Raw genomic sequence first — 15836 nt, forward strand, 5'->3', positions numbered from 1 at the left:
GAAGGGTGACAATGCTGAGCTATGTCCATGCTGAGCTGTTTCCATTCTGGGTCTGGGACCGGTGACCAGAGGACAGAGGTCGGTGTTGGTTTGGAGAAAGGCTCACCGTCCCACACGCTCACCATAAAAGCAGCTCGGCAGCGGCGGGTGGGCTAGGAGAGCGGGGAGGCCGCACACGCCCCGCCCGCGTGGCCGGGAAGCAGGCAGAGTGCCTCCCCGTGTGGCTGCCCCCCTTCCTGCCCTTTCAGAAATGTCACGGCCGTTCCTCTGGGCTCTGGGGGTGGAGGGAGCCCCATCACTGAAGACACAGGTTCATCTGACCTCTGTCCTCTGGTCTGCTTCCTGGGCGCCGTCAGATGCCGCTGGGTTATAGGCGTTTGTTAGACACTAACTTCAAGCCAACGCACCCAGCACGCACACACGAGCCCTTGTTCGCTTGGCTTTTCATGCAAGTTGTGATTATGGTTTTCCCGCACACACATGCACACACAGGCATGCACAGGCACACATGCACACACATGCACGCATGCACACACCCCCTTGTTCAGAGTGATTTGCTTCTATTCCTCTGAGAATTGGTTTTGGTGAAGATCTGTCTGTGTTGCTAGAAGCAGGTGCTGTTTCATTTAGCCAATACCTGTGGCTTCAAAACATTCCCCGAAGCAGGGTGACTGAACATGAGACGCTCATCGAACGTGTATGCACTTTATTTCCAAAACTTTAGAACTGCCACGATTCCCCAGTGGCCAAAAGGTTCAGTTTGAGATCTAAGGCCTCGTGGATTCATCTGATCGGAGAGGTGGTGGGAACAGGGTTAGTATGTACGTGGGCACAGCCACACGTTTGCAAGTGAAATTCAAGAAAGCCACTGGGACTCACTGACCAACTTATCACAGACCCGGCACAGAGCCGGGGGCGGGGGCCCTGACAATACGTTGTATGTGATTCTTCAGGAGAGAAGATTCATAGGGTGTTTTTGAAAAATTTTGATTTTTAATTTGATTAACACGTGATCCCAAACATGTTACTATCAGGACGTTTAATAAAGGGGAGAAGTCGTGTGTGTAGCAAAATAGACATTGGTGTTGCCGCCATGTTCAGAGTTTATGTGCAGAAAAAGTAACTGAAATACAACTTGACAAAGAGAAGCCGCTCCTTTTGTTTAGGGCTGACCTTCCAGAACACACAGGTGAGCCCGCTCCTCCCGGCCGCCACAGAGCCCGCCCGGGACACGCCACAGAGCCACCCAGACACGCCACAGAGCCTGCCCGAACATGCCACAGGGCCCGCCCGGGACACGCCGCGGAGCCCGCCCAGACACGCCACAGAGCCCGCCCGGGACACGCCGCGGAGCCCGCCCGGGACACGCCACGGAGCCCTCCCGAACACGCCACAGGGCCCGCCCGGACACGCCGCGGAGCCCGCCCGGACACGCCGCGGAGCCCGCCCGGACATGCCGCGGAGCCCGCCCGGACACACCAAAGACACACCGCTGCGCTTGGGGTGAGAGGCCCCGGAAGCTGGCTGGGACCCTGTTTGGAGGCTTAGGCACCACCTAGCTTTCGTTGACCTCTGGCCCAGCACCGCCGACTGGACGGCGAGCTGCTGGGAGGACTCTCCTTGTCCAGCTCCTGTTGTACCGTCACCTTTATATGCTCACCTCTTCCCCAGGGTTCAGAACTCGGTAAGCCAACCGCCCCCTCCCCCCCACCACCTCACCCCAAACACCCCAAACACCCACGTGTGCAGGGCATGCCGTCTCCCTGTATGAATGGTGGTGGGAGTGTGGGTGGGAGAGGAACTAGGTCTGTCTCCCTGCACCGTGCATTCTGCACATCCAGTGGAAACAAGTGAATGTACAGGAAGATGAATCAGAATGCCAGGGCCCACTCCCTCTGGGAGCTGTGGCTGCCCAGGTCAGAGGGAGGCCCCGCCTGCAGGCTGCTGAGGGCTGGAGGGCAAGGTAGGCCACTGCCTGCAGATCAAAGACTGGGACAGCTCCTGCATCTCCCGCCCTCCTGTGTCCTGTGCCTTCCTGTGTCCTGTGCCCTCCTGTGCCCCAGGCCCTCCTGTGTCCTGGCCCTCCTGTGCCCTATGCCCTCCTGTGTCCCGGGCCCTCCTGTGTCTGGGGTGCAGGCTGCAGCGCCCTGCAGTCCCTGGCAGCCGAGGTTCAGGCTGCAGAGTGTGTGGACCTTACTCCCAATGGGCCTCCTCCTCAGGGGCTTCTTCTCAGCTGGAAAAGGCGGTGGGAATGGCTGATGGGAATCTTTTCTCACAGACGTGCCAAACCCTCCCTTTGTCTCATTTTTCCTGTCCGTCTGGTGCTTGTTAGGTGGGCTCTTAGCTCCTCCCTCCCTGCCTCCCAGCTGATGCCCAGAGCCCAGCCCTGGGGCTTGTCTTTCACTCTCCTGGTCCCTCCTCCCTCTAAGCCCTGGGCAGGCTTCTGCTGGGCCTGCCTTTGCGGCCCCTTGTCGCTGCCATCAGCGCCCCACCAGCCCCAGTGTGATCCCGCTCTGACTGTCCTCCGCGGGCTTGTCGTCTGCGTGACGCAGGATTTCCACAGGAAGCCCACGGGCCCGGCGGGTTCTCAGGACCCTGAAGGCCTTTCCCAGCCTTCTTCCCCTCCGTCCTCTCTCTTTCCCCCGTTAGTTCTTGAAGACACTGGCATCCCGTCCTTCGCGGAGCCTGCCCAGTGCCGCGCCCACACCTGCCTGCTGACCTCTGCCCACCCCTCCTTCCTCCTGCACCCACACTCAGCATGTGCCTCATGGGAAATGTCCTGCCGCTGGGCCTCCTGTTCAGCGCCCCTCCCACGGCTCTTCAGAAGCAGGCATTTGTCCGTCCAGTCTCCACTGTCATCAGCAGTCGACTCTTGCCCAGCGCGTGTGGCTCAGTGGTTGAGCATCAACCTATGAACCAAGAGGTTGCTGGTTTGATTCCCGATCAAGGCATATGCCCAGGTTGTGGGCTTGATCCCCGGTGGGGGCTTGCAGGAGGCAGCGATCAATCAGTGATGTTCTCTCTCGTAGATGCTTCTATCTATCCCCTCTCTCTAAAAATCAATATAAACGTATTAAAGAAAAAAGTCAACTCATCGTGGCTCTAGAATCGGGTGCATAAACGCACCGCACACTGCCTTCCTGGGAGATGGGGCGGCTGAGCAGTCACACAGTCACACACAGGAGACCCTGAAGGACAGCACTCCTGCTCCCAGGACTCCAGACAGAGGCCCGACTGCACAGGAAGAAACCCGAGCTGCCCACCAGGCACCCAGAAACCACAGCCCAGCACGTCAGGGACCCTGATTGCTCCTCTGCAGCCTTGAACTTCAGAGGAGCCATGGCCCGAGTTTCCAGGAGAAACGTCACAACCCCCATCATTCAGACCCTCGGCCTGTCAGCAGGTGTGTTAGTTTTTAATGTGTGGATGCCCCTCACGGAACCATGCCCTGTCCTGTGTGACGAAGCCGCTGGATCCCACGGTCCCAGCCCCAGCCCCAGCCCCACGGCAGCGAGGTGGGCTTGATCTTGAAGTGCTTCCTTCGCTGTTGGTCATGGAGCTCCAGCCGGCAAAGGCCACACCTCCCCGCCCGCACTCAGGGACAGCTGTCCCACGCTCACACCATGGCCTGCGGCTACAATGGGTGGATCAGCCACTATGGAGTTTCCTGAGAAAAAGACTAAAAAAACCCCCCAAAACCAAGTCTTCATTCTTTTCCACAAACCAGAGATGCCCCAACAACCCCATGGGCTGTTAAACATGCTCAGTGCCACGGAGTCTAAAGGATTATATGGTGCGACTTTAAAAACCATAAACTTCATTGGGTCTCTTTCCGTGGGAGCGACCAGTAAACCAACTGGTGCCTGGAATGATTGCTGTTTAGGACCCTGAATGTCTGTGAAGTTCAGGACTCGCCAGGGCTGTGTTGTCTGCTGAGCAGCGTGGGAGAAGGCTCACCCGCCAGCGTGCTCAGTGGCTGAGCGTGGACCTATGAACCAGGAGGTCAGGGCACAGGCCCGGGTTGCGGGCGCCATCCCCAGTGCGGGGCGTGCAGGAGGCAGTCGATCCATGATTCTCTCTCATCATGGATGCTGCTCTCTCTCTCTCTCCCTCTCCCTTCCTCTCTGACATCAACAAAAATAAAAAATAAAAAAGGAGAATAAGGGAGGAACAAAATGAAAAGGGTGAGAACACAGAGCCGTGAACAGTGGGCGGTGCTTAGGTTTTTATTTTCTCACACACACACACACACACACACAATGTTCTAGGTCGGGCACAGATCCTATCAGAAGAGAAATGCATGTTTTTCTTCCGGGAGAGGAGCTGGGAGCGGTGCCCCTCCCCGCTGAGCCTGTCCCTGCGCCCCTAGCCCCGGCTCTCTGGGGACTGAGGGTGTGTGTGGCTTCTTGTAAAGTGCTCCCTATTTGGGGGAAATCCCCCTATTTTGGGGGGGGCCAGTGGCATCTCAAGGCCCAAACTAAGGCCTCTTTCTTTTCCCTGATGGCTGGGCTTCCCTGGGGGAAGGGGGGCGACCTCGGGGAGAAACAGCCGGAGCGCCCTGCCCCCTCCAGGGAAGAACCCCGCCATCCCCCGCCCCCCCACCCAGGGCCAGGAAGCTCCACTGTGAACAGCCATGCACTGGGCCTGCCCTGAAAGGCCAGAGTGGAGACGCTGGGCCAGAGGACCAGGGTGCGGAGCTCCAGGGAGCAGGCCCAGAGGGGAGGGAAGCAGTTAGGGGTGGAGGCCGAGCCGCTTCCAGCCCCCTCAGCCCACCGGTGAGGCCTGGGACCCCCGCGGAGAACCTGGGCCTCGGGCCACGCGCTTCCCAGCTCACACGCAACCCTCTGTCCCCGCGCTTTAGAAAGGGAACCGCCCCTGCCCAGGGCTGCTGTTCCCTTGGCCGAGTCCCCTCCTGCGAGTGGAGCCTAACTGAAGCGAGGCCCACGGGGAGCGGTCTGGGACCTGCAGCGCTCACGGGCTCTTGGGGGCGCGGGGAACCGATCCCGAATCTCAGCGCCCAGAGCGCGCGCCTGGGGGTCGGAGCGTCAGGAGCTTCGCGCCAGCCATGGGCCTTGGAGGCCCTTGTTGCCTGGGGATCCCCTCGCCTGGGACGCCCCCTCTTCTCACCCAGGTGCGGGGCTCGGCGGGGCGCACTGCGGAGGTGACCCTTCAGCCGCGTATTCCCTCCCGAGAGACTCACGCACAAGCCCCACAGCCCGGGTGCGAGGGGCTCAGGGGGGCCGGCAATTCGGGCCTGGAGCGGTCGGGCGGAGCCGGCGGGGGAGGGTCACGAGGGTGCGGGTTCCAGTCCTGCCCGCAGAGCCCCCTTCCCGGGCGCGGGCTGTTCTGCGTGGGGTGCCCCAACCGACGCACTGGCTTTTCGCGGAGGGCTCGGGGGTGGCGGGCGGGCGCGCGAAGGCCGGGAACTGAGGCGGGAACCACACGCCGCTTGGAGCGGTGCGCAGAGGCCGCGCGCACAGCCCGCGCTTGGCTCCCAGCTTCTCCTCCGTCCCTCGGAGGCTCCGGGCCGGGAGGAAGGTGGTGTAAAGACCTCACCGAGCTGTTTCCTGCCCATTGTCACCTTCCTCGCTCTCCTCGCGGAGGTTCTCACCAAAAGGCAATAAACCCGGCGCTGAGGCGGAGGTGGAGGCTGAGGCCGCGGGCGGGGAGGCCCACCCCAGCCCTGCTCGCCCTCCCGGGAGCACCGGGCCCGCCCCCTCCCACCTTCCCCAAAGCAAAGGGCAGAACAGAAGCCGGAAAGTCGGGTCCCACGCAGTGCGTGCGCAGCCCTCTCCCCCAGTCCTGCTTTTAGGGGGGAACGAGCACACTTCCAAAAAGGCTCCTTCGGTTGATGTGCGTCCATTTCCCGCTCTGGGCGCGGGACCGGCCCGGGCCGACTCGGGCCTGGGGCCTCCTCCCTTTCAGGCAGGTGCGGGCGGAGGAACGCGGGTACCAGGTGGCCAGCCACGGTCGTAGGTGTTCGTGGAGCCGCCTGAAGCGCCGTGGGAGGGACGTGTGGGACCAGACGCGGCTCCGTGGAGGGCTGGGCCTTCGGGGCATGGAGACGGGCCCGGCCCGGGCACCGCGGGGCTGTGCGCGCATCCGGCGGGCGCTTCGGCCGGCGCAGGTGGGCTCCGCGGTGCGCTCCCGGCCCGACGCACCTGCGGGGTCCGGATGCGCCGGGAGAGCAGGAGGCCCGCGCGGGAGGCGGGGAGCGTCGTGGGCGGCCGCAGCCCCTGGGCCGCGGGACAGGGGCGAGTCCGGCCTCCGGCCCCTCCCGCCTCCCGGGCCTCCTTTGATGGAGGCGCAAACATTTGGGAGGGGGCGGGGGTGTGGGGCCCGGCCGGGCGGGGATGGACCTCCGCTTCCTGGAAACGCGCTCGCGGGGCCCCTGGTCGGCCTCCGGGCGGGTCTGATGTGGCCGCGCGCGGCCAATGGGCAGCGGCCCCCGCACTTGAAAGGGCGCGCGGCCCAATCCGCCGCCGCCCCCTCCGGCCGCCGGCTATTTATGGATTCGGACCGACCTCTCCCCCCAGAGCCCAGCTCTAGGCTCCGCGAGGAGTTCAAGTGGACCCCCGCCCCGCCCCCAGCGCCGTCCTCCCCTCCGCTCCCTCCCCCGGGTCACCCGGTGCTGGGACCCGCGCGCCCTCGCGGGTCCGGGCCGAGGGCCCCTCTTCTCGGAGGAGCGGCGCCAAGTGGGGAGAAGGTGGCTGTGGGGTAGCGAGTCGGGCGCGGGGGGCGGCGGGGGGCGGGCGGGAGGATGAGCTCCCCGGGCGCCGAGGGCGCGGGGAAGGGCCTGCAGCACCGCGTGGACCACCTGCTGAGCGCCGTGGAGAGCGAGCTGCAGGCGGGCAGCGAGAAGGGCGACCCCACGGAGCGCGAGCTGCGCGTGGGCCTGGAGGAGAGCGAGCTGTGGCTGCGCTTCAAGGAGCTCACCAACGAGATGATCGTGACCAAGAACGGCAGGTGGGTGGGCTGGGCCAGGCCTGCGCCGCCGCCGGGCAGCAGCGGCCGGAAAGTTTCTTACTGTCCAACTAAAAGGTGCCGTGGCGGCCTTTCTGCTCATTTCCCCTGAGCTGGGAGCAGACCCGGGCCACCAGCCATGTCTCCGGGTCTTTATTCGCGGGAGGCTGGGGAGGAGGGCACCTCGCCTGAGTCCAGGCTGCCAGCTGCGCTGCCGCTGGGCCGGGACCGCCGCCTCCTGAGGCTGGGGAGGGTGGAGGCCGAGGCGGGGGGTGGGGGCCCTGGGAGGCTGGAAGGTCCCAATGGGGCTCCTCTTCGCCCAGCAATGCCAGTGCCTGCTCCCAGTTCTCCGCCTGTGGCCCACGGGCGGCCCAAGCTCCTTCCGCTGCGCCCCTTCCGTTCCAGGCGCATGTTCCCGGTGCTAAAGGTGAACGTGTCCGGCCTGGACCCCAACGCCATGTACTCCTTCCTGCTGGACTTCGTGGCGGCCGACGGCCACCGCTGGAAGTACGTGAATGGGGAGTGGGTGCCGGGCGGCAAGCCGGAGCCGCAGGCGCCCAGCTGCGTCTACATCCACCCCGACTCACCCAACTTCGGGGCGCACTGGATGAAGGCGCCCGTGTCCTTCAGCAAGGTCAAGCTCACCAACAAGCTCAACGGCGGCGGCCAGGTGGGTGCGCCAGGCGCGGGGTGCGAAGGGGGCCTGGAGCCCCTGAAGGGACCTGCTTGCGAGGAGGTGCCTTCGCCCTGGAAACCTGCAGCCCCCCTAACCCTAACCCTAACCCTGACCCCCTCAGTGAAGCCGTCATTGTTGCCTGCAGTGACCCTATGGGGGTCACAGCACCACCTGGGGGACGCGGAGGGGCGCAGCCTAACCTGGCCCAGTCGGGCAGGTCTCAGGTGGGGGGCTGGGCATGTAGCGCCCCACTTCCCTGGGGGCAGAGCAAACACCTCCCTGGCAGTGGGCGCCCACTTCAGCGGTGAGAGGCACCACAGTCCTCGCGGGGAATCCGAGAAAACCCGCAAATGCGTCCTTGCAACGGCTGGACCTGGGGCTGCCCCCTGCGGCCGTGAGGGCCAGACCAGCTGGGCGGTGGCATTGCCTGTGGCCGTGGGAGGCCTTGGGCTGGGACTCCCCCAGGTCCCAGATGTCACCCAGCCCCGTGGTCTTTGATGCCCTGTAGCCCCTGGCACTCCTTCCTCCTTGGGGCGGGGGGCGCCTGAGGGGAACCCCCCCCCCCCGGAGCAGGGAGTTGGCGCTGGGAGCCACGGGAAGTTGGGGGGTCGGCATGGGTTGCCTTCTCCTCCACGGCAGGGCAGCAGGTGTCTGGGACCCCAACTGGGACATGTCTCCACACCCGTGTTTGTGTCCCCCCAGATCATGCTGAACTCCTTGCATAAGTATGAGCCTCGGATCCACATTGTGAGGGTGGGCGGCCCCCAGCGCATGATCACCAGCCACTGCTTCCCCGAGACGCAGTTCATCGCGGTGACGGCCTACCAGAACGAGGAGGTGAGGGGCCTTTTCCAGGCAGAGTCCTGGGAGGGGCGGCCAGTGCGATTAGTGCTATCAGACCAAACACCAGCGCCTTTACAAATAGGTGTTTGTCACCAAATGACTTTTTATTTTTATTTTTAAAACATACTTTCATGGTTGATGGTATTACAGATACTGCCCTGCCCCCGGACCCCCAGGGCTTCACCCCCCATTGCCCGTGCCCAGGGGCTGTGCAGTGAGTTTGTGGAAGTCCTTCGGCTTCTCTCTTCCCGTCCCCCAGCCCACATGGAGACGTGCCCGCCGGCTCCAGGCCTCCCGCTTCGGGTCTTGTTTTGTCGTCAGTTCCTTTCGTTCATTAGATTCCACACATGAGTGAGGTCCTGTGACACTCGGCTTTCTCGCTTTTCAAACGATTTCCCACAAAACCGGGCAGAGGGGAGAAGAGTTTCCCCAAGTCCCCGTGCGAGCATTGCCGCCTGTGACTCTGTAACAGCGTCTAAACTAGAGGCATCTACGAACCTCCACAGGCAAGGACGCGTCCGACACTTCGGTAGAAGCCTGAGGCTTTCTTCAGCAGGCCTGGGCCCGGGTGCTGCCCAGAGACGTGCGCGTCCAGGCCGCGGCGGAGCTGTGGGTGTGGCCCGCCCGCTGGAGCGAGCAGGTCGCTGTTTCCCGAGCGGCTAGGGTTCGAGCCCCGCGTGTCGGTTGATGCACAGAATGTTGTCAGCAGGAGGCCCAGTGTCTTGTGAATTCCACTTAGAAAATGGGCCAGTAAGAACTTTCCATATACGTGCTGTTCTGTTTTTGTTTTCAATGTATTTGCACTGATTTTAGAGAGGAAGGGAGAGGGAGAGAGAGAAACATCCATGATGGATCGGCTGCCTCCTGCACGCCCCTCACTGGGGATCGAGCCCACAACCCAGGCCTGTGTCCTGATGGGGAGTCGACCATGACCTCCTGGTTCACAGGCCGATGCTCAAGCGCTGAGCCACGCCGGCCGGGCCACCGTGCTGTTCTGTATGAAATGGTGCCACTCCCCAGCCTCGCGGACCCACCTAGAAAACTACCCGGAGAGGACTGGGGTCATGTTTGGATATTTACACGGCACGTGGGGGCCTCCCCGACTCTTAGTGCCGCTGCACCTCCGGCTGTCACCAATACACCAGGACACGCGGCTTCTTGTTTTTCAGATCACAGCTCTCAAGATTAAATACAACCCCTTCGCCAAAGCCTTCCTGGACGCGAAGGAGAGGTGAGCGAGTCGCAGCCTCTTTGGGCAGAAACGGGCCGTAGCTGCGAACGCTCTTTTCCGCGAGTTCTCCTCTCTGACGCTGCAATACGCTTTTTGGACAGAAGCGACCACAAGGACGCGATGGACGACCCCGGGGACGGCCAGCAGTCCGGCTTCTCCCAATGTACGGTTTGTCCCTCTGCTGGGAGCGGGGGCGGAGCCGCCCGGGTCTGTGTGCGGGGGACAGACCCCTGTGGCTGGGCGAGGCTCAGGGCCCTGTGCTGCCTCTCCAGCCCCGCCGGGCCCGGGCCTCGAACCTCTGCTCCCCCCACAGCACCTTCCAGGGAGGCCTGGGGGAGGTTCCCGCCTCTCTCCTCGGCCCCCAGGCGGCCCCCCGGGCGGGACGGCCCTGAGACCTGGGGGTGGTTAGAGTCTGTGCGGGGGAGGGGAGCCGGCTGTGGGAGCCGCTCTGGACGGTTCGCGTTTGTTCCTGACTGAGAACTGCAGGGCCGACTGAGGAGCGATGCTTGGGAACAGACGTGTCTCCTTCGGGGCCCGGCTCCGGGAGGGCAGGTTAGGGAGCTGGTTTGGGGGAGACGCTGCTGAGGGCCAGGCGGCTCCAAGTCCCGCTTCCCCTGGGAGCCCGTGAGCGAGCAGAGGGAGGCAGGTCTGATGGCGGCTGGAGGGGGAGCACCTGGTCTGGCCCCGCCCGGCGGGGAGGTGAGTGGCTGCAGCTGGGAGAGAGGGCAGCCCGTGCTGGCCCTCAGGAGGCCGGTGAGCAGCGAGCAGCTCCCCACGCGCTCCCCATGCGCTCCGGCTGCGCCCCTTCCCTGAAGACCACCTGCTGGAGCGCCTTGGGCCTCCCGGGCGGCACGTACCGGCTCCTGGGAGGGCAGCACGTGAAGGGAGCACGTGAAGGTAGTACGTGACCGGCTCACCTGAAGGTGGCGTGACCGGCTCCGGCAGGGGTGGGCGTGCTGGAGGCCATGGGGACCTCGTCCTGTGTTGTCTGAAGGGCCGGCCGCAGGTTGGGGGCCGCGGGTTGGGGGCCGGGTTGGAGCAGGCGCCCCTGGAGGTGGCTTTTCTGAGTTAAGGAGACGAGGCCCAGTGACTTTACAGAAGCAGCAGGACGAGGAGAAACCGGCCGCGGAGGGCGGTGCTGGGACGGATTTCTGATTGACGGGTCCGGCGGGAGAATGAGCCTGAAACAAAACAAGCAGAACATGGGGTCCCACCGCCCCACGAGGACAGGGGCTCCCCGGGACTGCGGTGGAGGCAGCCAGGCGAGGGGGACGCGGGGACACGCCGCTGCCGCCCCGTCGGGCCCCGAGTTTGTCCGCTTGTCCGTTTGCTTCATGCTCAGCAGCGCGGCCTCGGCTGCAGGCCGGGCGTCTGGGGGGCCGAGGCCGGGTGCAGGCTCCTGGGGGCCGGGGGTCTGGAAGCCTGGTCCGCGGGGCCTCGGTGCGGAGCTGTGGCCACGCGGTGTGACCCTGGTGTGATTCGGGAAGCCCCTCACGGGCCCCAAGGACAGGACCCGCGCTGTGTCGTCTGGGACGGAGGCCGATGCCAGCGACCAGCCTTCTTTCCTCACAGCAGGGGGGTGGCTCCTCCCCGGCACCAGCGCGCTGTGCCCCCCGGCCGCCCCGCACCCCCAGTTCGGAGGCCCCCTGTCGCTGCCCCCCACGCACGGCTGTGAGCGGTACCCCGCCCTGAGGAGCCACCGGCCGGCGCCCTACCCCAGCCCCTACGCGCACCGGAACAGCCCTCCCAGTAAGTCCAGGGCCCGCGGCAGAGGGGGGCTGGGGGCTGGGGGCTGGGGAGGCAGCAGCAGGGCCCAGAGGAGGAGAACTCGCAGGAACGCATCCAAGCCAGGCCTGTGGTGAAGCGTCCTCCATTCTTGTCCTTGGCCAGGAGCCCTGGGCCAGCGGGTCCGAAGGCACGGATGTCCCACCCCCACCCTGTGCCCCACACCCTGTGCCCAGGCCTGGGGTCTCCTCAGCCTCCCCAAGGGGTGTGGGGGTGGTCGGCCGGCACAGCAGCCCCCGCTTGCTCAGAGCCCCGTGTTTGTCCCAGGGTGGGGTCCCGTCCCCGCAGCCTGTCGCTGTGCCAGGCTCTGCCCTGGTGGTTCTGGGCGCCAGCCGCGGGGTTGATGGCCTCAGGTGGCCCCTTTCCTTGGCTGTCGCACCGCCTCCCGCCTCCGTGCTGTCTGCCAAGAGGAGCAGCAGCTGAGGAACGTGCTCAGGCAGCCACGCCATTGGGCAGGGACAGGCTCCCGGGGAAGGAGAGGGTCGCTGGGGCTAGTTCCCCCCTAGGCTGGGCCCCGGCGAGAAGGTCCCCTTTAAACCTCCCAGAGCCACAGCGTCCCCAGCCCTCAGCTCTTAAGAACTGTTTGGGGACAGGGAGGTGAAAGGGGTGTGGTTTTCACTTGCAAAGAGGAGTCCTCAGTCGAAGGAGGGGAGGCTGTCTGCAGGCGGCCGCGACTCTAAGGACAAGGCAAAGCCTCCTGCAGTGGGGTGCCTAGTGGGTGCGCGTTCACACCCAGGCAGGGGGCGCAGGGCACAGCCGCCCCTTGGGCAGAGCCCGGCTGCGCTCACAGCAGCTCCAGCAGCTCCGGGGCCTGGCTCAGCCGCGCTCAGAGCCTGGCCCGCACCGGGAGCCTTGGCTGCAGGAAGGGCGGAGGGCGCCATTGCACAGGGAAGCGCAGGCTGCGTGGGGGGGGGGGGGGGGGACTGTGTGCTGCACCTGTCGCTCCTGGAGGACCCCGCTGACAGCCATGCTCTCTTGCCCCCTGCAGCCTATTCTGACTCCTCGCCTGCCTGCGTGTCCATGCTCCAGCCCCACGACAACTGGCCGGGCCTCGGGGTGCCCGCCCACGCCGGCGTGCTGCCCGTGAGCACCGGCTCCGGCCCCCCTGCGGGCGCCAGGTAACATGTGCGCGGGGAGCGGTGCGGCCGAGCCGGGACCCCTGTGCCTGGCTGCGTGCCGCATCCACTCGCGGGCCTTTATCCCGCCCTTGACCTGTGGGTGGGGTTTTCACGTGTAGGCTGACCACTCGCCGGGATGTGCAGGGTCCCAGGTCACGCGGCGGCCGGGGTTCTGCTCTGGCCTGGGGGCTGGGCCTGGGGGCTGGGCCTCAGCGAGAGGAGGCGGGCCTGTGTGGGCTCCGCCGTGTCCCGGGGCCGACAGCCGCTGAACCCCAGCCTCGTTTCCTTAAGGAGAGGACACAGGAGCCCCCGCCTCGGCCTCCTCACAGGGCTGCTGGGGTCGTAGGTACATTTTTAGAAAAGGATTGAACATTTTTCAGCTGCAGTTGACAGTCAGTGTCCGGCAGGGTCAGGCGCCAGCACAGCAGGCAGTTCCGTGGCTCGTGCGGAGCCCACCCGGTCAGTCCTCCCCCGGGCACCGTGCAGGTGCCATGGACAGGGTTCCTCACGCGGGACTTTACCCCCGGGCTGTTCCGTAACCGCCAGTTCGGACTTAAGGGTAGGCTTCCAGAATCTCCCTCGGCGGCAGGAGCCAGTCATGAAGGACATGCATTGACTGGCCTTCCTGTGGGGAGCCGAAGCCGTTGGCATGCGTGCTGGTCCCGGTGAAGGAGGGGACCGACCCATTAACGGGAAAGTTACGCAGAAGGAGATGGGCTCAGAGGCCCAGCGGGTCGGCACCTGGGTTACGTTTCCTCGTTGGATTCTTACAATAAAAGCTGACAGAGCTGGAAGCCGGGTCCGTTTTCCGATGAGGAGACCGTTCAGAGGCAGGACAGGACCGGGCGCGGGGCTCCCCTCCGGGCGGGTCTGTGGACGGTGATGCAGTGCGTTGTCCCAGAACCCCAAGTGTGCCCGGGAGATGGTGCCCCTGTAATAAGAACTGAATTGTCTACAAACCAGTCAACTTTCGAGGGCTTGAGGTCACCGAGACACCTGCACGTCAGTGTGTGACCCGTGGTTACAAATGGGGTGCTGGCCGCGGGGACCCCTGAGGCCTCGGCACTGCCCTGTCCTCCCGGCAGCTCAGAGCCGCGTTCCTCTTCGCTGGGACCTGGGTGTCACGACAGCCCTGACCCCAGGCTTGTTGGCAAGTTCAAGTCCCTGTGAGCTGCGGACGGGCTTGGTGAACAGCCCGCCCAGCACAGTCTCCTTTGCTCGTAGACGGGTTCTGTGGAGAAGACATTTTTAAAAAGCAATTTTAGCCCTGGATGGTGTGGCTCAGTGGATAGACTAAAGGGTCCTGGGTTCAATGACGGTCATGGGCACATGCCCGGTTGTGGCTCGATCCCCAGGCCCTTCCTCTCTGCTGTGCCCAATGCCCAGGGGTGGCGGCCCAGCTGGGCCTGGCGCCTGGTGGGGGGACTCAGGGACGCGTCCGCAGGCCTGGGCTCTCGGGGTGTCATCTCCATCCCGAGGTCCCTGGGTGGGGGGGTCACACAGATGCCTCGTGAAGCACATCCTCGGATGTGGGGTTCAGTCCATCTGGGGGTTCTGGGTGCCTGTCCTGGAGTCTGGGCCCCGAGGGCGGATGGGCCAGTGCCCTGCGGCCGGCTTCCCGGCGGCTCTCCTGGCTGACAGCTGTGACGCTGACACGCGCCCCAGTGGGTCTAACATGGGAACTGCGGGCTGGAAGGCCGTGTCCCCGGTTCTCGGGAGCAGGGTTTGGGGGCCCCTCCTGCGCTGGCCTGGGCCCGGCTCGGGGTCTCCGATGGTCCAGGCCCAGCGCCGGGTCCCTGACGCGTGTCCTCCCCTTGCAGCCAGTACCCCGGCCTGTGGTCTGTGAGCAGCGGCGCCGGCACACCGGGCGCTCAGCCGGCCGCGATGCCCAGCGGGCTGGGGGCCCCGTTCTTCCGCGGGCCCGCCCCCCACCCCGCCGCCCTGGCCCCCCCGGGCCCAGCCTCCTCCTCGGGGTCCCCGCTGTATGACGGGGCTGCCGCGGCCCCAGACGTGCCCGACAGCCAGTACGACACCTCGGCCCTGGCCTGCCTCATAGCCTCCTGGACGCCCGCGTCGCCGCCTTCCCTGTGAGCGCACCCCGGTCTCCAAAGATGCAACGACTTCTTCGCTGTGGCCACGCGTGCTGTCGGTTCATTGGGGCACATGGGCGCCTCAGGGTCGGGAGGAAACACTGTCACAGGCAACCCTCGCCCGCCGGGGCCAGGTCAGCGCGGCCGGGCCATGTATGTGCTGCAGGTGAAGGACACGCCGGCCCCGCTCACCGGGTTCACGGTGAGGGGATTGCTCCGTCCGGGACGGCCTTTCCCGCGTAGACGGCTCGCACGCAGACTGTGACGAGGGCCCACCTTGAACTCCCTCCCTCCCTCCCGGCTGTCAGGGCCTGGGCACAGATGACGTCATGGTCACCTGCCTGGTGCCTGGTCTGTCCGGGACGGGTGGAGTGAGCCTGGGCAGCAATGCTTGTGTTGTCGAACCTGCAGCTGTTTCTGCTTTTGTTCTGACACCATCGCCAAGACAATCAGCAGAAAGCCTTTCTGCACAATAAAGGCTCTACCAGACACTGGTGCTGTCATTCACCCACCTCCCCTCCCCTCCCCTCCCCTCCCCTCCCCTCCCCTCCCCTCCCCGCCCCGCTGAGACTGGCGGCTGGCCAGGGAGACTGTGCCACTGGTCCTAGCTGGCGGCAGAGACCTGTCCCAAAGACACACTTCCGTCTGTCCGTCCGTCTGCCGGGAGAGGATAGAGGGTGTACGCTGTGGTAGAGGGACAGGCCCAGCCCAGGGCAAGCACATCAGGTCAACAGGCACACGGTTGGTGCATAAAGTAAGACCAGCTGCACTGAGGTTTGAGCAAAGGGTGTTTGTAAAGACTCTTCCCCCTGGTGTCCCCGCAGCGACCCGACCCCCCTGTGCCCACTGGGGTGCTTTCTGCGCCCCGTGGCGGGTCCTTATTCTAATCTCACTGCAGCCACTTGATGCTCCAAACCTTTGCTTCCCGGAGGCTACAGGTGACCAGTCCATAGAGGCAGCTGTGTAGTGCCCCTGTGGGCGTGGGGGCCCCTGTGGGTGTGGTGGGGCCTGTGGGTGTGGGGACCCCTGTGGGTGCGGGGGGCCCTGTGGGTGTCCAGGTGACCAGGGCTGTGGGAACGTCCCCGAGCAGTGGGAGGAGCTGCTTGGAGGGACAGCCTGGCCGACTCTGT

The 15836-nt window shown here is 64.9% G+C and overlaps 1 protein-coding gene across 2 annotated transcripts; it reads left to right on the top strand.

Moving 5' to 3' along the window:
• The first annotated feature begins 6744 nt into the window (after positions 1-6744).
• Positions 6745-15188, top strand: TBXT (T-box transcription factor T). Of its 2 annotated transcripts, none has more exons than XM_036316273.1 (8): positions 6745-6966; positions 7369-7633; positions 8342-8476; positions 9652-9713; positions 9815-9876; positions 11286-11462; positions 12487-12616; positions 14437-15188. In XM_036316273.1, exons 1-8 carry the CDS (start codon positions 6761-6763, stop codon positions 14705-14707), a joined length of 1308 nt encoding a protein of 435 aa, XP_036172166.1. In that variant the 5' UTR covers positions 6745-6760; the 3' UTR covers positions 14708-15188. The 2 variants fall into 2 exon arrangements, with proteins under 2 accessions (XP_036172166.1, XP_036172167.1); XM_036316274.1 differs by having other exon boundaries at positions 11289-11462.
• The last annotated feature ends 648 nt before the right edge of the window (positions 15189-15836 follow it).

Source organism: Myotis myotis, unplaced genomic scaffold (assembly GCF_014108235.1).
Source record: "Myotis myotis isolate mMyoMyo1 unplaced genomic scaffold, mMyoMyo1.p scaffold_m19_p_7, whole genome shotgun sequence".
NCBI classification, from domain to species: domain Eukaryota; kingdom Metazoa; phylum Chordata; class Mammalia; order Chiroptera; family Vespertilionidae; genus Myotis; species Myotis myotis.